Below are 24258 nucleotides of genomic sequence, written 5' to 3' on the forward strand. Positions count from 1 at the left end.
TACAACGTAAATATCTACTGAGAGTCTGAGATACAAATACATTTTTCAAATGCATCTCGACACAGAGATGCAGATATTCGAAAATATCGCTAAGATACTATCGCTATACATTTGTATTGCGATATACTGCCCAGCCCTGGCAAAAGAAAACGCGTATAAAGTATAGTAAGCTGTTTGAGATATCTGAAGTAAGTTTCCGACTTCGAGGAATTATTTTGATACTGAATTTAGTTTTTTGGTATTTTTAGCTCAGATTAATGAGTTAAAAATTATGTTTACATTAAACTGTTTATTCACGCCAGAGGGGGGATATTGGTTATTTTTATAGCATGGTATAAACTGTAACCAGGGATGGGCAGTATTCCAAATACAAGTATTTGAAATACGTATTTCAAATACTTTGTGTATTTTGCGTTTGTATTTAATTACAAATTGGGTATTGTGTTTGACGTGTGTATTTAAATACTAAAACGTGGGTACTTCAAATACAATTGTAATTAAATACAATTTTGTGGGCGAAAATACTTCCCTCAAATTTATGGTCACTGTCCAGAGCAGGAAGAAAACTACGTTCCGCACCGAATGCAGTGTTTCTCAATCAAGCACAAGCGTTTTGTGACTTTGTGATTACGGTGCTAGTCCAGAGCAAGAATAGTGAGGAAATCGACGTTCGCAGGCAGACTGGCTAAATAAGTGCCTGTGACAACTTGTGATGCTTTCCAGCCTGATTTCCATCCGTATCTTTGCCTGGAACATTGTAAATGCGCGGGTCGTCTAGATTTTCGTAACTAATGCGAGCTGCAACAAAAAAAAAAAAAAAAAAATTCTCTAGCTAGTGCTGCGCGTCTTGGTCGTATCGGTTCTTTGTTGGTCTATACCAAAATGTAATCGACAAAAAAAGCTGCTTGAAGCTCTGTACTTTTTTCACCTATTACGTCCAAGCTGATTACATTTTTTTTTAAATTATATTTCTATTACGTTACTAGAGCCTCGCACACTAACTCCCGAGTGTGCGATGCAAAATTAAAATGAGATACCCAGAAACCCGTTACAGGTGCCCTGAAGTCGCTGACGCAAATTTTGAGGAATGTATTTAGAAAAGTATTTGGAGGAGACCAAATACATTTGGTTGTATTTGCATCTTGTACTTAAATGCTTTCTTGGAAATGTAATTAAATTTGTGATTAAATTCATTTTTGACGAAGTATTTTGTGTTTGTATTTCGATACATATTTGCATGTATTTTGCCCATCCCTGACTGTAGCGATTAGGTTAGTTTCCACTTCGTTCTCCGACAGGGGCAGTGAGCTCTCTACGCCGCCGCCCCCCCCCCCCCCCCCCCCCCCCCCGCCTTGTTTTTTTAAAGGCACCCCCTTAATGGACTACTTCCAAAACCGACGCGCCCCATCGCGGCGAAATACCACGCAATGCACTCTGGGAACTAGTTGGCCACTCAGTTTCGGTTTCGACTGAGCAGCTTCATCTCATGCTATCACGCCGCGACCGAACGCGCTGCTTGCGTTTTCGGTTATCTGACTTTTCACGAACGTACAATACACTTATTCTCGAGCGATACGAAACGAAGACCGGGGCACTTTCCTTGGTTCCCGAAACACCGGATATTGTGCGTGCGTATGCGAACGTAGTAAGTCGTGGCTTAGTCACCTCACCCCTCGAGTGCATGTTTGAGCTCAATTTCAATAATCCCGTCTCGTACCAGTGAACTAGAACTGAAATTTGTTCATATGGAGCCTTACACGTATTTCATTTGCCAAACGTCCGCTTCTTGTTACTTCATTGGGCGAAAAGCAAGCCGCATCCTCACAGGGTATCAAAGTTAAGCCCAGCGTTTACGCATGAACTTTTAGGGAAATGCAATAAATTCGACCTCACTACTGCACAAAAGTTACTATGATGTCTTCCTCCTGTCATCATATATCTCCCACTCGAATTTTATGCTGATAGAAGATGAACTTTTTGCAAACGCTGAGATCGGCTAGCTACGACGGAGGCCCTAAAAGCGTCCCCTACTCTTCGCTAAGCCTTTTTGCACGAGCTTTTACTGACGCCCAAGATCTGTGCCTGAACGGTGTGTCTGAAATTATCTCGGCATATTCAGGCAGGAAGAAAACAAACACAGAACAAATATTATGGCCATTAGCAACCGTCAAACGCGCTTTGAATTCGTTCGAGCACTTGTGTGAAGAATGTCGCACCGTGCGCCGGACGGGCGTGAACCCCTATGCGGTGCGCATAGGGGTTCATGGCCGTCCGGCGCACTTCCGGCGAACGGTGCGACATTCTTCACACAAGTGCTCGACTTCAGCTTTCTTAAAACGGTCTGTATGTGCGAACGTGCCTATATGATTGCAGGATAACTCTGTGCGCATACGGGATGTTGAATATTAGTGGAAAGCAAGCGGGTGGGGAGTTCACTTCGTGCAGTGCTGCGGGTCAGTACAGATAAGAGATAAGAAGAGCTTTTCAATGGCGCCTCCGAGGTTTACCTCGCATACTCAGGCATATTAAGAAAAACAGTAATTGCAAAAGGTAATATTTCGTCTATGGACGCACAAAACAAACAAACTTCCTGATCAACAACACTAATGTAAAGGCGCGAGCTCGATGTATGCGTACTAATTGGTTGCTTCAGCTTTTTGATTCGTACGCAAGCAAGATCCCCGAGCTTCGCAGCGTCGAGATTCCCAGCCTTGGCTCGTCCACATACCTCGATGGAAACGCTAACAGGAAGGCTCAAGTACAAAAATACAACAAGCATATGTTAAGACGAGCTATACGTCTCAGGCTTGTACTAAAGCTTCGAGGTCTGGCAATTTAGGTTAGTTTAGAGACTTCAAATGACGCTCTCGGGACCAGAAAACGATCTTTTGTCGACGTGTCGATCGAAACCGAAACCATGCCACCCTCCTCCCTAGCCAACTAGTTCCCAGAGTGCAACACGCGCCGTGTTGCATGCAGGGCTTTATGGAAGTAGTCTATTCGCAACGACTCCTATATTCTCAATGCCCCTCCCCCCTAAAATTTAGACGCCTCCTAATCTCAATTCCTGGGGAAACCCCTGGACAGAAGTCCCATCCAAAAAATTCCAGCTGGCGAGCTTCATCCTAAACTTTCTCAAGACAGCAACATCTCGATCAAAAACTTAGAAATAAAAGAAGCATGGGCAGTCGTTCCTTTTTATAAGCTTACTTAGGAGAAACGCCAAACAAAACAAACGATAGGAGTTCTTTATTTTGCATGCGATGGATCCGCGCCGAAACCGAAAATGGTACAATGAGGGCGATGAGGGGCTCCTCGAGTGGGTTCGGTAAGCCCCATCGTGAGATCATCATCGAAAATTGCAAATGGCGACGTAAAGGTTCGGTTGAGTGTCTGTACCGGTGCTTTTCTAAATGTTATTTTGCTTTATTTTGGTACTACGTTCTCCAGAAAACGCCGCAAGATGGTAAGACGAACGGGAGGCTTTCCTACCGAGTCTATAGCCATGTACCGTTCTATGAACACCTTTTATCGGTGTGCGAGTTGAAGCGAACATTCGCACGGTTTGTTCCACGCTCACGTTTTCCGGTCCGCTATTGCACAAAAAGGAGGAGCACGATTTCGTGTAATTACGCTTGAAAGTAAATGAGTGACGTAATCGTTTCAAAGTGATTAAGATTTGAATAGCAATATGGCGAACATTATACTTATTATTAGTGGTTGCCCGTCAGGGGGAGGGGGTGGTTTGTGACACTAGACCGGCCCCTGGCGTGACATACTGCGACGAGCAAGTGCTGACGGGGCCCCTCCCCTCCTTTCTTTTTATTCCCCAGCTGGGAGATAGCTAGGGACACCTGCAGCTGTGTAACCTTTTCATAAAAACCAGTGTCATTTTCGATTAAATTCTTGCACTGGTTGCGTGTAATCTGTCGGGGACAGGTCGTGTTTGCTCTAAACCTTGTATCATCTTGGAATGCTCGTGCCATAACTTTACCTAAAAAAAAAAAAAGAAGAAAAAAATGGGAATTAGTTGTCAATAGGCGAAGATGGAAGTCTGGTTGTACTGCTTAGTCTCCTAAAAAAATATCAGAGCACCCGAAGTTTCGCCTAAGCTATCATTCACTCTTTCGCCATTTTAGTTGTACTCAGGGCCGGCCCTACGCCATCAAGCGCTCTGGGCAAACTCCACCGTGGCACCCCCCCCTCCCTCCCCTCCTTTTTTTATAAACCCCTATCTACTAGGTATCAGATCGTATTGTTAGTAATCATGTGAGTAGTGGCCCAACACAATCGTTTTTTCAGACGAAGAACCGCGTTCCAAAAATGAATGGGCGCATGTTCAAATAAATTAAAAAGAAAAAAAAAATTCAAAAGGGGGGCTTGTCAGCACCCTCGTTTTGATGGTGTTCTGGGCGACCATCCAGGTTGCCCTCCCATAGGGCCGGCCCTGGTTGTACTAATTACCGTTAAATAATTTGTGGCATTGTGTTCTACCTGTAATTATTCATGCAGTCACTCTCGTGTTCACCTCCTCGAATTACGATCTGACCCGACAGCATACTAACCAGGGGAACAATGAGCTAACCAGTCTATGTTTTAGAGGCTATACTTTGTTCATCTCTTGCCGAACCAATCAACCGCCTTTCCTTCATCCCCTGACCCCGCTTTCTGCACGTGGGTATAAGTAGGACTGCGACCACTTAGCAAAAGACAGACGTATGACTGGTCGATCGAGTGTATAGCTCCCACCACCCTGTCATCTTGGGGTGAAAGGAATGTATCTGGCGCAGCAAGCATAGTCGAAATAAACCACATAACAGGAAAAAATTCATGACCCTTCTACATATCCTTCCCTGCTTTGTTTTTTCATCTCCTTTCTACACCATCTTCCTTGCAACCATCCCCGTTATCGCTCCCAGATCTTGAAGCATAAGACTAAAGATTGCCTAGTCAATGTGTGCTGGTGGTCGTACGACTTTAAGGTTTTACGCAGGGTGTCGAACCGGAACCGAACCGAAAACCGGAACCGAACCGGTATTTTTCCGGAACTGAACCCGAACCCGAACCGTTATAATGTTATCGCGATGAACCCGAACCGGAACTGAACCGGAAAAAAAAAAAACGGTTACCGGCTCATGTCAAAACGGTTCGGCCACGCACTGTTGACAATGAATGTGCTAGCAATGCCATTTGTTTTTTAAGTGCCGTCAACTGACACACGCCTCGCTTACATATTTTTCTTCTCCACTCAGTCTTAGGAATATAAACGCTGCATCCATGAATCTTGACAAACGCTGCATCCATGAATCTTGACATAGGAACCAGTATTGCGCTGGACGCGGCTTGCACGAAAAAAAAAATTGGAAGGCTGTGCAAAAAAAAAAAAAAAAAATCTCGTCACGGGATTTTATTTTCCTACAGTCACGTAAATCCTAAATGCTGCTGTGTGCTCATTTCATAACACGTTTCTAGAATGCGTGAGTTCTTGAAGCTTGCTTCCATCGGAATGGGAAAAGAAAAGGCTGTGGAGTTTGATAATAATGCATCCGGTTTCGTATAGGCACTTAGAAGCTAACATATTTGTGAGACAGCGAACTCTTCTATTTTAATATGTATCCTATTACGTCCTTCTGGTGTTGCGTCCGGTGAAGTGTTTTTCATATTCCGTATCTTGTATAATGAAAACTTCTTTAAGGGTCTAATTTGAGTTACCGAAGGCTAGTTCAAATAAAAAAAGCAGTATTTTCTCCCCACTGTTTCTTCAATTGTTTACACGCCGAGGTGGCGGGATAGTTAGCGAGTTCTACTTATAAGTGGGTCTGTAAGGAGGTCGCGGATTTTACAGCTACTGCGTCGGACCCAATTAGATGAAGTCCGAATGCGTAAACGTCGGTGAGGTAACCTTTGAGTGCACATAAAGAAACCATTCCTGGTAGAAATCCCTGAGCCTTATACTACGATGTACCCCGTTTCGTATGTGCTGATTTCAGATGTTTTATTTGTAATTTATTTTGATGTTGCAATTTGTCATTTATAATTTCCGAACCGGTTCGCAAACCGGTTCAGCGCCCCGAACCGGTTCGCAGATCGAATTAATCGAACCGGTACTGAACCGGAACAAAATACATTTACCTGAACCGTAACCGAACCTGTATTTTTTTCGGTTCGACACTCTGGTTTTACGGCACCCGGATTAGCATGGACGCTTTGCAGCAGCTGTGCATGGGCTTTGTTTCCTCTTATTCCAATCACTTCATCATTACCAAAGCATTACAAGTTATTGCCACTTTAGATTCTAGTGTGTGCCTCTCCCCAGCCTAGGCCTTTGTGGAGGCTTGTCAACACCTGCTTTAGTGCATCGGCACCTCAGTAAGACAAGAGGTCAGCAATGGCGGCTCTAACCTGGCGCATGTGTAAAGCGTCATCACTGACAGCTTAAGAAATGCGGGGCTTATTATGTTAATTCTCCTTGCTTCGTGATTCATTCTTCGGCATTCTTATCGGCAAATGCTGCAATCTCATTTGCTGGGAAAAAAACGAGGCGCTCAGTACTAGCGACTCCCCTGCGTTTTTTGCGTTGTCAGTGATTATAGTAGCATAGTCAGGCTGCCATTGCAGGTTTTCTACCAGCCCTCGTGTTGCTCTACTATGGTGCCAGGAGAGATGTCATTATTAGGCTGCTCTTGATTCTTGTCTCTTTCCGTTGCCCCAGATGCAGTTTATGCTCCTGTTCAGCCGCCAAGGCAAACTGCGGCTGCAGAAGTGGTACATGGCACACCCGGACAAGCTGAAGAAGAAGATCACCCGAGAGCTGGTCACGACCATCCTTGCCAGGAAGCCAAAGATGTGCTCTTTTCTCGAGTGGAAAGACCTGAAGGTCGTTTACAAGCGGTATGACTCGACCCACTCGTTTGGATTGCTACTGCACGGGTTGGCTTCTGTTCCGCAAACTCTGTGCAGCTTGCTTTGTTGCACTGGTGGATATTTTCTGGTCGCTTTCATCCCTCGTTAAAAAATAAGCCCTTTTCACTACTCAGTCTGGTAACTTCGATCACTATCATTATCCCAGTGTATGGCATCTGTGCCAAACTAATGGTGGCCATCTTGAGGCTGATGAAGGTAGTAGTTGAGGATACTACCATGTGCGAGATATATAAGGTCTGTACGTTTGAGGCATGTGTAGGGAACTAATTAGGTACAATGGTTGTGTAAGCAATTATTTGGGTCTGTGCTCAAATGAATCCCTTGGCTCAAGTTTGGCTCTGAAGACTTTTGATGGTGTAAATTTAATTAAGGGTCTTATCGGTCGCCGCTTTGTTCTGGCCACTTATTACGTTCACAGTACCGAAACTGAATTAAATGAAGAAAGAATGCCGAGGGGGTCAAAGATCCAGTTATCATCTGCCATTGATGCGCGAAAGGGGTGGTGTCAGATGAAATAAACTTTCATGACCGCCATCAGTTTTTCAAAAGTGAAACTGCTTTTTGAGCCACCTGATGGCACTAAATTTTGAAAAGGGTTTATTGAGGCAGGCTAAAACTGTTTACCGTAATAGCCCGATAGGTAACCCACCTAAGATTGGAAGCAAATCGGGTGGAAGTAAGGAGTAAACTAACTTTTGGTGTGCGATCAAAAAAAGTTGGAAAAATTTTAGTTTTAGATTTTGTGATTTGCGAAGCTTGTAATCGCAGGGTGGGGTGATGAATTAAATACGACTGTCCTTCCCAGTCAGCAATGTTTGCTCATCTCTTGCCGTGGTCAAGAAACATTACTTCTGCCGAGCTCACTATTGGCTAGGGCCTTACTAGAAATGGAATTACTAGATGTGGGGTACCTTTCGGTGTTTGAAAGAGGAGCACATCTTGCCAAAAATAGGGGTAGGTCACCTCTCGGGGGTGAGGCATCTCTCGGAATATAAGGGTTGAAGTATTTTTGCCAGAAGCTCTCCAGTTAAGGGCTGATGTGCACTTCAGGATTTTGTTTTGCTCTTGTTATCCTCACTTCAGCCTTCATCTCCTTCCTCTCGAGAGTTAACCCCCGAGCTTTTCTCTCTTTATTGTCGGCTTCCTCGGTGCCTTCTGGCCAAAGCAGCCGGCTTACGGATTCCCAATTAAAAGGAGCTGTGAAATGATGGTCAAGGTGCCCGCATTTTGACGGAGGCCTACTGGGTCAGAGACTGAACAGTCACGGCCCTAGTGATTCACTCCACCCTTGAAGACAACAAAAACATAAATAACTTGCATGTTTTTGCTGCGGCGTACGGCTGCAGCGCTGACTGAATGGAAGTCTCGTCCAAATTCTGGGGCAACATTTTACTTCCCTAGAAGTATGAGCGAAGGCAATGCTAGAAGCATGAGCGCATTGCCTTAGATGATGCTTTCACTTCACGAGGAAGTGCACATAGCAGGCCCACTCAATGTGTAGCACTTGCTCTTGTGGCATTTCCTTTGCTCACATTTATGGTGAGCTCCAATGTCCAGTCTGTTTGCCAGGTGCCACCAAGGTAGATGTTATTTTATTTATTTAGGGCTATTCCCCGAGCCTTGTGTTGGGTGTGCAGCAACATGTATGTAAAGCTTGCAAGACAAACCGTCCTTTATAGTTCGATCTCCTCGCCCATTGCACCAACCTGTAATTGATGTTTTGGTTTTGGTTGTATGTTAAAATATCCCCTGGTGGTGTAAATATTTCTAATTCTTCACTGGGTCATGCCTAGGACTCCGTGTTTTCAGAGTTTATTTTTCATGAAATTCGGAGGGTGTTTTTTGGAGTTTATCTTTTAGCGAAAATTCGGTGTTTATCGGAGTATATTTTTTGTAAATCCCCAATTCTCTAAAATTCGGAGATTAATTTTGCAGTGTTTCCATTAAAATAAGTAATAACAGGATGCAAATGTATACTGTACCAGATAAAAAATAAGACGCACTTGTATCAATTAAGATTTCTTCAGTTGAGTTTGGCGTTGGTGTCATTGGCAATACTAATTTGTCCCACGACAAAAGTCGCACAAAAGTGTAGCTTCGGTAAACGTCGATACCTTAAAATCAATAAACTGCCGGAGGTAGCCGCAAGGAACCTCGTAGTCGTCCCATCAATCTATCCCGCAACGGCGCGAGGTGGAGTGGTTAAGGATGTAATAGAGAAGTTTCAACTGCCCCTCTTCCCTATTTTATACAATCTCTATGGTCCATAACTTTCACTGTTACAGTAACATACCATCTCCTTTCTCTAAATCCCAAATTGCATGGCCCAAACTGGAAACCAAAAGAGTGGCTTTTGTCATGACACGAATGGTACAATGACCTGTTTTCCTACACCAACCTTGATGAGACAAGGACTAAGACCCCCTTTTGACAACAGTCCGAGGCTTGAAAGATAATTATGGTGTCATTTTCCCAGAACCATTAATCCTGCGCTGCTCAAATTGTTAAAAAAAAAAAAATTACTTTTTTTTGTTTTTGCTGTTTGGGGGGGGGGGGGGGGGGGGGGGGGGGGGAGGCAGCAGCAGGTATGGGCACATGACAATTCGGAGTTTATCGGATAAATTTCATTTCACAAAAATTTTACCGGCGGGTGTTTTTCGGAGTTGTTTGGATTTATGCGAAAACACGGAGCCCTAGTCATGCCAGATGCTCCTAGTTGGTTTAGCGCATAAACTTCAGTAACTCGAGTTTGTGTGTCGGCCTTTTAAGTTGAAGTATGCTTTGCCAAATGCACGGTATGTGGTACATGACTGTTGCAGCTCCACTCTTATATTACATGTTTCCTTTGCTAATGCTCATAGCATTGAGCCTTCAGAATCATTTCCAGCAGCATTGAAAACTTTCTAATTTCATGTTCATCATTGGGAGAGGGCCAGAGCTTTTTTGCTCGAACTTTTGCTAACCTGTAATCAAGACAGAAATTAACCTTGTCGTCTTAAACTTGCCAGTTATATGTGCAACATCTTTTATGTTTATTTCTTTCAGTGAATGCAAAGACTGGGTTTTGCTTTGTCTCTTTTTTCAGGTATGCCAGTTTGTATTTCTGTTGTGCTGTGGAGCAGGTGGACAATGAGCTTCTGACTCTTGAAGTAATTCATCGATACGTGGAGCTGCTTGACAAGTATTTTGGGAGCGTATGTGCCATTGCCTTTTTTTTCTTCATTGCATGACTAAGTTGGGGACACTGGTTCGGGCAGATTGACCCGATTGGAACCTTGCTGACTTACATTTTCAAGCACATTAATCCTTCATTGCAAGACCCCAAAAGAGGTTTAGTAGATAACTCCGATCACGATGTCGAATACTCCGGCGGCGCTTTTGTGCTTGCATCATATTATCAGCAGTGTTGGAAAGTAACTTTCAGTAAGTTGTACTTAAAGGATTACTTGATGTAGGCTTGGAAAACTTGTACTTTACTTGAAGTACATTCTCTGAATATGTACTTGTACTTTACTTAAAGCATCTTTTCTGGTACTTTACGAGGAAAGTGCGACTCCTGACTTCAAAGTACATCCCCCAAATCGGGTCTTGCTAAATTTGTGTCACAAAATTATGTTTTGTCAACTCTGAAGAAGTACTGGGAGGGATATTCTACTCCCACTGGGAGCATGAGCAAACTACTCATCGCTCCGTTTGTACTGCCGTACCGTGGGCGGCTTTCCCGCTGCTTTTCAAACTCTTACTACTTCTCTCTCGGTCAGTGCAAGCGAGGAGGTCAAAACCTTTTGGGAGATGACACTCCTCCATGAGAGGATTGCTTGCAGAAGCTACGGAGCTGATGTCATGCTCTCTCCTCCCGGCCAGTGCAAGCGTCGACAAATTCAGAAGTCAGAGGGACTTTTGAATTTGGCCGCCATATTCCGAAAATAACTACTCTGGCCAGTTCACTTTATCGAATATATACTGCCATTTCAGAAAAGAACTGATGCCCTGGACAGTGCATAAAGGTAACTGCAAAGAAAAAAAAGTGTATTTTTAAACAGCCTAATTGGGACAAGCATGTCGCAAAACAATTTTTCCGCCAAAAACAAAATTTTTTACAGCAATATTTATTGCACAAGACTGATTTTAGTTTGCTGCTATTTTTTCCGTTTTAAATCGCGCGCCACAAAGTTAATAGTATACATAACATAGTGGCTGCTATACGTCACGGAGTGACGTATAACAGCCACTCTGCGCGCGTCGAAAGAGCGGGAGTTTCGAATGTGACTCCGACTAAGTTACGTCCTCTGGCGTAAATATTGCTAGAAAAAATTTGTTTTTTCGCGGGAGATTTGTTTTGCGACATGCTTGTCCAATATAGGCTAAAAAAAAACTTTTTTTTCTTTGCAGTTACCCTTCAAAGAAAACACTGTATAGGGCAGGGGTCTCAAACTTATTTCAGTGTAAGGACCAGATAGCCCGCCTCCAAAATGTCGATAGCCAATATAGGGCGGGGAGAGGGGGGGGGGGAGGGTTAATATAAGGACAAAAACTACAAAACAGCAATGGTGTTTTACGTTGTAGAGCCGCCGAGTCTTGTAGCAACACCCAGAGATATTTGAAAGAAGGGATATTGTGCTATTTGCTTCTTGTAAAAAGCCGTTTTGCCAGTGCCGTCTTTAGCTTTGATTTATTCATACAACCGCTTTAGGTTTATACCTAGTGTGATTACAAGATTTAAAATATCGCCATCCAGCCAATGCGCTGGAATTTCTCAATAGAGTTAAGAAGCAAGCACACAATTGTTGCTATGTCGCTCAATTCAGGAAATGTCAGAGTTCAATATGTCTGAAAAGAAAATCTTTTTGTACGGCAGTTTTTGCTTTCCTTCTGATTTTTATAGCAGAATTACAAGAAAATGCTTGTCTTAACGGTATGTAAGTTACTCCTGTGCATAAAACTGGCAGCAAACTTAGCATTGAAAACTACTATCCAATTTCCCTCACTCGTGTCAGTTGCAAAACACTGGAGGATGCATTATTGGGTTACCTCTTTGATTACCTTGATAGTTCAAACGCTTTTAACCCAAACCAGCACGGATTCCAGTGGAGGCTATGGACAATCACACAACTGCCAGAAACTAATCACGATATTGCCACTTTGCTGAATAGGAGGGGACAGACGGATGTAATCTGCCTGAACCTTTCAAAGATTTTAGTTGGGTTCCACGTGCACAACTCATTAAAAGGCTAGTAGACGCCAGTATAAATTTACAAGTATTGAGATGGATCAGAACCTACCTCATTAAACATACCCAATTTGTAGAAGTTAACGGTGCTATATCTAATACATTAAGAGTCATGGGGGCGTTCACTAGGCGTCCGTGCAGGAACTGGTATTATTTCTAAGTTATATTAATGATATTGTGGATAACGTTAGCTCTAAAGTTACCACTCGCTTATTCGCAGACGACTGCTTAATTTATTTGAGAATTGTGTGTCCTGAAGGTCAGATCACTTTAAACATGGCGTTAGAAACTTTAAATGAGTGGTGTAAGTGGTCAAAAATGCAAATTAACCCCCCAAAAAACTATTCTTAGGAATCACAAATAAGATTAAGAACACCTTTGTTTTTGATTATGAACTTGACAGTAGTCCACTAGCATTCACCAGTAATTTTAAATACTTACCGTAAAATACCGGGCAGATTTTGAGATAATCATGAAAAAATGGGGGATGGGCGCTTGTCCGGTCATCAATTCTACATATCAATGTACTGTGCATATTTTCTCAGATTTTACAAATTTGGGAATGGGCGCGTAATGTGGTATGGGCGGATGCACGGTATTCTACGGTAGGTGTAACTGTGTTTGGAGATATGAGTTGGAAATTCCATATCGACAATTTGACGAGCACAGCAAAAAGAAAATTATGGTTCTTGAACGTAACCTCAAATTAGCAACAGAGGAAGCAAATTTAACAGCCTACTTAACATTTGTATGCCCTGTCTTGGGATATGCGAGCACCGTGTGGGACCCATACAGATAAAAACAGACTGAAACATTAGAAAAGGTACAAACGATAGCTGCTAGATTTATCACATCCAGATACCGAAGGACTGAGTCTGCACTATATGCAATCTATTTTTCTTTCGTTTCCTTTTTGTGTTCCTTCACTGATATTTATATTCATTTAAGTGCATCTGTGTCTGAATCATTCATGTCATATCATTCGTCGAAGTGTGCTTTAAAAATTTGGTTATTTTTCTAATGAACACTCCTGCAACAGCCAATAGGCCAACAGTACGAATAAATAAATAAATACACGTATGAAACATTTTGTTCTGTCAGACATGCAGTGCAGCCTCTTACAGGGTTGAAGACCTGACACCTTCTCTGCTTGTGATTCAGGAGGGGGCAAGACATCCACTGCAACAAGATAATTATGTAAAAAAAAAAGATAGTTTAGCACACCCTTTAATGAAGTTCTGATTTATCTATTGTGTGTTATTCACGGGAAACCCTGCTCATATCTGGCCTGCTTCACGGGGCGACGGCCTGCCAGTTTAAGAATATCTAGACTCTGCATCACCTGGCTTTAAGTGGCACGGCGTCCTGACTTCCAGTCTACCCCACCAATGAGCGCCGGGACACGAAGACCTTGAAGAGCCGGTTGAGATCTTCTTGCAAACTGCAGATTGCCAACTGCTGCTCTAGAAAAACTGAATATACTTTTTTTGAACATCCATGACCGAAACCCCTAGACGGGGTTTTAATCCACAATGTTCAACCATCACCAGCTCGTTTCTGCCCTAACTTTTTTTTTTATACTTCTTGACCTTGTTTCCAGGTATGTGAGCTGGACATCATCTTTAACTTTGAGAAGGCTTACTTCATCTTGGACGAGCTGCTTATTGGCGGGGAGATGCAGGAGACGAGCAAGAAGAACGTTCTCAAAGCAATAGCGGCGCAAGATTTACTTCAGGAGGTAAAGTGACCCACCTTCCCTCCCTTGTCCTCGTCCCCTCAATATCTGGCCATGCATCAATAAGGTGCTATTGGAAGGAAATGACCCAACAGATGAACCTGGTTGCAACGTAAATGTTTTTTTTTAGATAAGTGCCTCTGTCTAAAGTTGGCTTGCTCAGGTGCTTGCGCAGCTGGAAAGTGCTTTTCAGTTCGGATCGCTTTGCAAAGAACTGCTTTGACTAAGCAGCACTTACGTGGCAGTGCACGACATGTTAGAAGCCATACCAAAAACAGCTAGAAACGCTCCTTAGATTTCCCCGAATGTTCGGGCCCTTTCTAGTATAACATTATGACCTTGTAGCTTTCACACGTGCATACCTTCCAGACCTGGGAGGCGTGTCACGTGACGTCAACAGCAGAAGCAGTGTGCAGTTGCTCGCATGATCCTGTTAGTATAATTCATACAAGTTGCAATGTACGCTTGTACAATCTCTCTGTGACACCATTGTAGCTTTTTGTTTGCTCACTGATATAAGTTTCACCACTGCTAACAAGCATCCCGTTAACAAGGTTTGAGCGACTTGTGTAATGTGGGTTACTTGCGGTAAAGCGATGGTTGAACATTTGCAATCTGATACGAGTATGGATGGACTGTCGTTACTTTTAAGCATGATCACTTGTGGCTCAACAATTAAACTGGACTCTTTAAAAAGGGGGGCAAGTGCTTTTTAGCTGTGCTTGTGCCTGTCGGGCAAATTTTAGACTGGCACTTTATCGGAAGGGGTGGCCGGCACATGTGTCCATCTGCCGACCGCATAGCAGAAGCAAGGTAGCCCAACTGAGAGTGTCCCGCATACGCACCTCATAAAGGTTCTTGTAGTCGTCATCTGACTGAAACATAGAGCAGCAGGTAAGTATACTTCTTTTTGGTTTTTGATGCTGTTGCCGTTGCTGTGAGCAATAGGGAAAATATCTTGCATCAGCTTTTATGTTCTGTCACCTTGGGCTTTGTTTTGTCCAAGTTCAGCGCCTAAAAGTATTAGAATTAACTCTGTGTTATGGTAATCTGTTGCGGTGTAAAGCATACAAATGCTTCACCGACTTTCATGCCACCGCGCAGCGTATGCGACAAGCATACTCTGTGCTGTGCGAAACATGAGTATGATTCAGTTGCCGTTACGTGAAAATAGGCTGGAGAAAGTTGGATGGTTTGAGTGTGTAGAAAATGGTCCTGCTTTAATTTGTGACTTGAAACCTTTGGTCTTCTAAGTGACCATGATTTTAACATTACCTATGATATACTAGGGCTTTATCATTCAGTATCTTTGCAATCTTGCTCTGAAAGGCTATATTTTGCCATATTTTGAGCTTATGCCATCAGAGTTCTCTTGGTGTGAACATTGCTGTTGTTGGGATTTAGATTCTTTGGCTTTGCAGCAGAACAGTGCTACGCCAAACAACCTCATGCAATAACTGCTTCTTGCTGCCTTTTTGTAACTTGCAACGAGTGTAGCGATTTTATGTGGAGGCACTGTTAGATCATACTACATACTTGACTTGAATGTGCTTTGGACTATGAGGACTACAGCGTGCAACGAGCACAGTTCCGTGCAGTGGCAGCAAGAAGGGCGCAGCAACCACTAACGCCCCTTTTCCTTCTGCTCCCTTTCCAAAGGATGAAGCAGTTGAGAACGCCCTCAAAGAGTTTGGACTGATCTGATTGCGTAGGGGCGCAGCGTCTGTGGCGTTCACTTAACTGACATTCTGTGGGCCCATTTCTGTGCACCTGTTCCTGCGTCATCCAACTCGCGCATTTGCTCCGAAGCTCCTTCAACGGAACAAAGTTGTGCTTGCATGCTCTTCTGTAGTAAAGCTGTTCCCTGATTATGGTGGCTCCCTGCATTTCCTGGTCACATTCTTTTGTTCCTCCTGCCTGGCTTCTGATAGTCTTGGATGATTTTTCTTTTTTTTGCCACTTTTGCTTTTGGTGTCGCAATGCATGTTGTGAGCTGTTGGCATGCCTTTTATTGATTCTTGTTGCTGTGCTACCTGGCTCTAGTTTTTCTTTTTGAATGCCTGCTCTGTGTTGCTCTTTGGAGTCTTTTCAAGGTGCTACTGTGCTCTCTGTGTGGTGACTGCCTTGTTAGGTTTTGAAGCATTAAAGAGTAGTAGACATGGTTGAAGCTGTTCAAGTCTGGCTAAGACGTTTACTAATTCATACCACAAATGATTATCACTGTGCGCCCTTCCTCCCGTTTTTATTCATTTATAAAAATTATTGCGGCTGGTGCAGGCCGACTGATGTTTGGCAGTTTTCAGGTATTTAAGGACCTTCACTGGAGGGTCATTTTGCAAAAAAGAAATAGTGCAACCAACATTAGTGAATCTCGCTTGTAAACACAACTTAGCGACATTGCATCGTGAATCGTAGCTACACTGCATATTTATTAATCAAATTAATGCAGTGATCATAAAATTTATCTTTGAATTAAGTTTTTACATAGGTTGAACTATAGTGCTGAGAGAGCATTTAGAAGGCTGTAGGCAATTGTCATTTTTATAAAAATATATATATTTATATCTTATGCCTCATTGAACACACATCTCTCATGAAGGGCCTTAATAGCTTATGCTGTAAGGCACTGCCATTTTTGAAGTTTTGACCTTCTTGGAAGTAAAGCTAATTACATTAACAGCTGTGAAGCAATACGTGTGTGCAGCAATACTCTGACATTTCATAGTGAGCGTGCCATTGTCTTTCTGGTTGATATGAGAGTAAATTGTAGAGTGACCTGACAAAGTACGTCCAGATTACTGAAACAAAGGATTGCATGTCATTCAGCCAATGTAATCAAGATCAACAATCACTCGGTTTTTGAGATATCACACTGCACCTGTTCATGAACCCAATGAGTGGCTTGTTATTTGTACAGTACATCATAGTTTTTTTCCTACCAATTTGAGTATGGGTTATTAGACACCATTTTTTAAATACTGTCAGCTTTTTGCTGTCCTATAATTTTTATGCTTTCTATTACATACTTTATTCATGACAATACTGCTACCAACTTCTTATGATATTTGCATGGAAGCTGTGATTACTATGATTTTAGCAATGAAAATTAAGTATGGTTATTAAACTCGCTTGACATTAGGTGGCTTCTCATCTGATACGTATCATAGCAACATTTCAGTATATTTGATATTACTTAGTGGAAAATGATTCTGTAGGCTCTAACTGCTTTTTATCTTTACATTTTTTTTTTAAACCTGTTTTTAGAACACACTGAGGATGGCCCAAACCATCCAAAGTTGTGGGACGTGATCTGGGGATAATTCAAATGTGCATTTGTGTGCTATGACGTGGCAGATCTATCATCCGTGCTTTTTGATCCTTTGCAGGAATACAGTCACAATTTTACATTCTAGTAAAATGTGCAATTCTTTTTTTTGATACCATATTTGGAAGACTTACACTATAAAAGGTTCACCCTAACACAAGGCTGATTCTTTTTAAACAAATGCACATAAGTTTGCTCCACATAGCATTATGAACAGAAGCTACCAGCGGAAAAACTCAGTGATTTAACAGAAGCTACCAGCGGAAAACCTCAGTGATTTGTTCATTTTTCCTTTGGTTTCAAAAGCAATTCGTCGTATTGAGAAGATCATTATTAATTTTACGTTTCTGCGCTAACTGCAAGAGCTTAAGGCTTTGATTCGCCTGAGCTGTAGGTTAGCCTAGCAATAGTAAATTAGTTATCAATGTCTTTTTGTCAGATTTGTAGTGTAGACCCTAAACAAAGCAATATTAATCCCAGCAACTAAAAGTGCTAAAAACCACCATTTCATTTTTGTCTTCATTAAGTGTAATGCAAACCATAAGGCTTATGTACTGCAGTAAGGGAGATTGCTACACAATGTTATATGGCATAATTGCCGAATTAACATTGGAAATATTTCATGGCATCTAAGCCTAATCGTAACAAGTCACCCTTGTATGTAGGACTCCAGAGGTTTCTGGAAACATTGGGCTTGTTCATAACGTCTCAACATATATAGCTACTTCAATTTGAAGTGACTTAATCAAGGTTTGAAGGGATGATTAAATGTTGATTTTTTACATAAGAGAAGACTGCTTTGGCTGTGCATGCTACATTAAGTATCTGTCTCCCCATGTTAACACTTTGTTTGCTTGTATTTTTCCTTCCACCTAAAGGATGAAATGCTTGAAGCTGGTGTGCAAGACTAACATCGTGTGCCTGCATCTCACTGCATTTTCAAGCTTGCTCATAACACATAGGCTTTGTGGTTTACAATTTCCTCTTGGTTTTGCATCTCTACCTCGTTTCTCTTTTACTTGAATAGGCAGTGTGTTTTGTTTAGCTGGGGAAAGCTGCAAGTCTTTCGCAGCCCCTTCATTCTTGCATAGGGCATAAGAAAACTTTTTGTGTTGCCTGAAATCGGTTTGTTTCAGAAATGATGTTTTGGAATCTGTCTTCTGTGTACACAGAGCATTTTTTCTTGGGGATCATTCACTTTCGAGTTAAGTTACTCCAGATTTCTAGTGACTCAACTATGTTTCTGGTGTCCTGTGTGACAGCTTTTTCAATGGAAGCTGACTTTTGTTAGTGTTGGGCATTACACTATCCACTAGCTGCATTGAGTGTACTTCAGGTATGGCACCAAGTGGACAGGCATACTCCAGGCAGAAAATCATGTCTCCGCTGCCAGAATTTGTTCAGCAATGCTGTAAACTCTTCCACTGCTGCATGTGCATGGTGCAACACAGTTGGTGCAAACATGAGATTGGCATTTGGACAATCACAAGTTTACCTTTGGAAAGGGCAATGAAAACATACAATTGGAGAAAAATGTGTTTTTCGATGCCTTGAGGACGGAATCACAACGCTTAATTTATTTTAGAATTCTGCATTGGGTGCGGGGATCAGTTTTGATTACGCTCATTTATTTCCATTTCAGAAAATATTTCGGGCCCAATTTATATGTCTCATGGTTCTAACTTTCGCATGCCATATTTTTAATAGCTTGGAAGCAAAAAATGGAAACGAGAGTCATTTGCTTCGATCAGTCACCTGACGAGTCCGATCTGTCGTCACGCTTGTATGTCACACAAAATCCATTTCTCCTGCAGACTCTAGGCATCACCACTAGTGTGAGTATTAAGTGATTTCTGCGGCACGCAAGCATTCGTCCAGTTTAGAACTTGGTCAGCTTTGCTTGAGATCTGCTTGGCACTTGTTTCATTCATCAAATAGAACTTCTAGATTATCCTCATAGTTCCTTTAAGTTTGATCCTCAAATAAGCACACTTCACCACACTAGTAGTTTTGATGGCAGAAATTGAATTACAGGAGAAACAAAAAAAAAACAAAAAAAACTGCCGATTGCTTGCTCATGTTAACAGTGTTGCTCTGTTTGCACATTTGCATTGACGGTGGTGTCTCAGAACACTGATTGTATATGAACACACTTTTTTTTGCACTTTGTTTCGATGTGTTATGTGGACCGGATGTGTTGTCCTAAGATATAATAATCTAGGACATCATTGTTTTGATGCCTCAATCATCAAGACCAATCACTTCAGCTTATTTTGAACACTTGAGCTTTGTAATTGCTGGGGTGTTCAATGTTACTCCTTTGCACTTCCCCTCAACTTTGTTCATATTGTGGTATGATGGTTACTTTATTCGTGAATCCATGTTAAGAGCAAGTAATCCTCACTTTTTGGTCCTGCTTTCCAGGCAGGGTTTTTGATATAATATAAGCTGTACAATCATGTAAGGGCTATGGGAGATGTTTTTACTTGGGCAGGCAAGTTGGAACCAATTGCACTGTCTGTGTATGTCAAGCAATGGAGGGCATCACCCTTGCACAATGCCAGACATGCAGCAAGGTGTGCTCAACATCTAGCTTTATTTTGTTACTCTATATATTCTCAGCTGTAATATATATCAAATTAAAGGGGAGTTCTTATCTCTTTGACATTCTAGATTGGGATTGTTGCATTTTTCTTGCTGGGGAATTAGCATATATGAAAGCTTTCAAGTGTTTCTGAGGCTTATAATTTTGGTAGCACATAAAGGATTCTGATAATGATAAATATTTTTGCAGAAATACAATCAACTTGTGGGTGGCAGTGGCACTTATGATGTGGTAGAATTTTCTTACTTTCATGTCTTGTTTAAGTCCAAATGTCTGGCATATCCATTTTGCTGCCAGAGTAATTTTTCACTTAATTGAACCCTTGTTTCATTTAGTTTTCTTTATTTTCTTTTTTTTTTTGGAAATAACGGTGTATGTGTGGAAGCCTGCTGCCCTGCTGCACTTCGGACAGAGTTTTGCATTCACGGAAAGCAATTTCATATTGCTTTTGGGAATTGTGCACTTACAGTTTCTGACAATCAAAGATTGCTGAATCAAACTGCTTTTTGTTTTGTTCAGGGGTGCAGAGCTGTGGCGTTAGAACAGGGGGAGGGCAAGTTGGGGCGATCACCCTTCCCTTTTTTGACATTTAAGATATTCTACTAAACAATTAAAGGGGAAGGGCAGGGAAATCCTCCTCCCCTCTGGTCGCCCCTCCCTCTCTTCCCTCAAAACTTTGTATGCCCCTGTGCAGAAAGTATTGACTAGCACCTTGGACAGTTGCATGACATTTATTGTTGTCATTTGTTGCTTCAGAAAAACAGTTTGAGGCAGTTGTTTTCTGTAGTAATGTGCTTCTTTGTGACAGTGTACTAATGAAACTGCTTGCATCTTCATTGTGTGTGCAAGAGTTTCTGCAACATCCACTTGTGGTGTTTGACGTTTAAAAATAAGTCAAAAGCTAAAAAAAGTACCAAAAGTTGTCTGGTGCAAAGTGTGTGCCTCAGACTGGTTTGAATTTTTTTTACTCATTTGTCACACATGCAGTTATATCATGTGCTAAATATTATCACTGTTGTGTACTTGGTGGGTGCTGTTACATGACGTTACATCTCTTCAATGTCTCGTGATTATGATGTCGGGCCAGTTACATGCTCAAGCCATAAGGCACTTTATTCATTTTTTAATTAGGGAGAATACTACTTTCAAACATTACATTTTCATTGTTTCTTATTGGACAACCCTGTTGGGCAACAGTCTAAACCATGTAGCCATTTTAAATGTTGAATAAAGTTCTGTGCAAAGTTTACACTTGTTTTTTTTCTTCATTAACTCCCTTAACAGATAGTAACTGGCCAATCTGGTTTGCACAAGTTACATTTTATAAAACTGCTTAGAGGGTGAAACCTGACAGGAAAATGTAGGTTTTGTTGCCTTGGTGCATTTTTAGTCCATATGATGTGATCAGCATGCATTGTGACTGAAAATTTTATTTTACAAAATAGATTTGAAAAATTGGGTTGTGTATGTGGGGAGCTGAGTTTTCTTGAAAGTGTTTATCACTACTTTGTGTGTGTAAAAGGGGAAATGGATGAATTCCATTTTCAGAGTTATTTGCCTTCAAAAATTTAAGGGTGTGCTCAACATTGATAGCATTACACATCAAATTTTCATTTAATAAATGAAACTTCTGTACTTGTTTAACCCTTCTACACTGGCACCTCAATTATAATTTATTTTTGCATAAGAGTCATAATGACTTGAATGTTGCTGAAAGTTAAAATCTTTCACTGAGTTGCACCTTATAGCTTGTCGATATAAAACTAACTCGTGGCAGTCTGCAGAATTATAAAAGAAAACACGATGAAAGGACAGAACAAAGCACACATCCTTGATTAATGGGCAGTCTAATGCACAAAAGATTCAGTGTATAAGTATTTCTGTACGTTAAGGCACTTATTTTTGTTCCTATTGTACATATTCTTGAGAATCTGCTTGTTTCATTGGAGAACTTGCAAAATCTGATGGATTTTGTGCGAGTATTGTACGTTACATGTACAAATTGTTGAACGTGGTGTATGTGTAACAGTACATAACAACGAAGACTAAGAGAAGGAACACAACAGTGGACAGCGCTCGTCCTGTGTTGTGTGTTCCTTTTCTTAGTTTTCGTTACGTGCTGTTTCACCTACACCATGTTCAACTTCCACCAACTAGCCCAGCTCTCTAATTTGTTAAAAATTGTTGTTGTCCCCATTTGTTTGGCTGCAACGGTGTGCTAACATTGTCTTTTTTGTTTTGTTTTATGTATTCTAGGAAGAAACTCCACAAGGGTTTTTTGAGGATCACGGACTCGGTTAGGGCACTACCGTGGCACTCCGGCCGAACGCCGATCGGCCGGGGTTAACGGGAAACTTCTAAAAAAAAACATGGCTCTAATCTGTCCCTCCTAAATTAACCGTTGTGCATTCCACTCCAAGCAGTAGTGTGTTCTCTTTGTGTGTGATTATGCGCTGGTAAAAAAAGGTAGAATGTGCATGTGAACTTGCCAATGCATGTCCTTGGGGCATCGACACTCCTCACTCTTTGTGCTGATGAGCCACCCTTGTCTCTCTTTTGTGGCTGCTAATACATTAAACAACGCTAATTCGGTGCGTGAGAGGTCATGTCGAAGCTCATTGTTCAAGCAGCCTTGTGAAAATAGTTTTTGAAACACGATTTTGGAAGGACACTGTGCAAAGGCAACCTCAAGGAATGTCAACGTATGTGAAGTTACCTGCTGTGTTGCTTGACATACTGTGAAGTTCTTGTCATTGCATCCTTTTTGAGCACCCCCTCAAGTTATGCCAAAGTTCTTAAGCCTTTTGCACTGTTTGTGAAATTTGAGTACCCATTTTTTGACTGAGTTGTACAAGCAAACAGTTTGTAGGGAGCTTAGTCGAAACACAATTTTGAGCGATGTGCACATTATAAATGGGCAGGGGATCGCGTCATTGACATGGCGACAGTTGCCTCACCTGCCCTTTCGAAACATTTCCGTGGCAGTGCTAGCTTCTTGGGAGAAAAATGTGGCTCAGCAATTTTGTGAGGGCTGTGCAGATGCCTGCAGCTAGTGTTGTTTCAGATAAACCCCTAGTATCACAAACAACTCGTTCCAGTTTGAAAGTGGTTTGTCTTTAATGATGATCGTCTAGCAGTTTTTAGGTTGTACATGGTTTTTGCATCAACATTGATTTTTTTTTTTCTGTTAGTGTTGGTGGAAATCAAATGTACAAACTTAATGAAATGATTCGTTGTGGTTTTTTATACATGTCGGAATGTAGGAGAATAGATACACACTGAGCATCTTGCCATTTTTTTGTTAACGCTCATTTTGTTTTGGGCATGCATTAGGTTGTTAAGGTTTCTGTTTTTACGCAGAAAAGAAATGCTTCGTAGGCTTAGAACTTTTACTCTGGTACTTACAGATGCAGTGTGATTTTGTATTTATTGGAATGGGGGTGTTGAATGCACTTCTTAGGCTTTATTTTATGATTGTTAAGCAGAGAGATGATTTCTTTGAGTTTAGTGAATGTGTGAGTTGTTTTCCTTGTGTCGAGTTTAGCTCGCACGAAGTTAAACTATCTATACGGTGGCCAATCTATATTTAAGGACGCGACCCTATACCTAGTGCGTGCGGCGCCCCAGAGTGCACGTCGGTAGGGATGTGTGATATGCCATAAGTTGCAGCTGTATTCCTTATATAAGAAAGAAGCTGAAAATACCGTATGTGTCATTTTAAACAGAGTGTATGGAGGTAATTGTACTGTAATCAGAGTAAAATAAAATAACGTTCCAGTCAATTGGGGTATTCGTGATTTTTTTCCTTTCTTGGGTGTTCTTTGAAGAGACCCATACATGTATCAGCACGTGCGTATGTGCTGTTTTTTTTTTCCCCCTAAGATAAAGGGAACACACTGCTTGGATTGGGAAGTGCAACGCTGGGTGTGCTTGTGGTTCTTTTATTTTATTTTCACGATTTTGCTTTGTGCAAACGATTCGCCTGCGTTTTTACTCTACCATTGCTTTTGTGGGACTTATGCGTTTGACAGTTTTTGCTTTGCAACCCAAATTGCCGTTCGAATTATCGGTGCTGCTACAAGTACGAACAAGCGTTTACAATTATACTAACCGCATTACGTATGTAGCTATGTAGCTTTAAAGAGGCAATTGCACAAATAGCTTCTAAGTCCAACCAGAGCCGTTTTCCAACCAAACTGCAGTTTAAGTGGAGTTAGGGACAAAACTGACGACATAAGAAGGGGTGTAGTGGTCATCTTGGCGATCGCACACGCCCATTTTAGTTTGAGTTTTTTAATGACCGGGCTGCTTTCGATTCTCTTCCTGTTTGTGAAAGTGATGAAGCGATTTACACACTTAGGCTAACTGTATTCGCCACTCCAACCGCGTGCATTTAGTCATTTTTCCTCTGTTTCACATTTCGGCCGCCAGGCCACGGC

General features: G+C 41.8%; 1 protein-coding gene across 3 annotated transcripts; it reads left to right on the top strand.

Moving 5' to 3' along the window:
- Window positions 1-3346: 3346 nt before the first annotated feature.
- Window positions 3347-23601, top strand: LOC120838652 (AP-1 complex subunit sigma-2). 3 transcript variants are annotated; one of them, XM_040208660.2, is made up of 5 exons: window positions 3347-3466; window positions 6713-6891; window positions 10010-10118; window positions 13755-13892; window positions 22076-23601. In XM_040208660.2, the coding sequence occupies exons 1-5, from the start codon at window positions 3464-3466 to the stop codon at window positions 22118-22120; spliced, it is 474 nt and encodes a 157-aa protein (XP_040064594.1). In that variant the 5' UTR covers window positions 3347-3463; the 3' UTR covers window positions 22121-23601. The 3 variants fall into 3 exon arrangements, with proteins under 3 accessions (XP_040064594.1, XP_040064595.1, XP_040064596.1); XM_040208661.2 differs by lacking the exon at window positions 22076-23601 and adding an exon at window positions 15549-21068; XM_040208662.2 differs by lacking the exon at window positions 22076-23601 and adding an exon at window positions 18093-21068.
- Window positions 23602-24258: the final 657 nt, after the last annotated feature.

Source organism: Ixodes scapularis, unplaced genomic scaffold, assembly GCF_016920785.2.
Source record: "Ixodes scapularis isolate PalLabHiFi unplaced genomic scaffold, ASM1692078v2 PGA_scaffold5__190_contigs__length_132052651, whole genome shotgun sequence".
Classification (NCBI taxonomy): Eukaryota; Metazoa; Arthropoda; class Arachnida; order Ixodida; family Ixodidae; genus Ixodes; species Ixodes scapularis.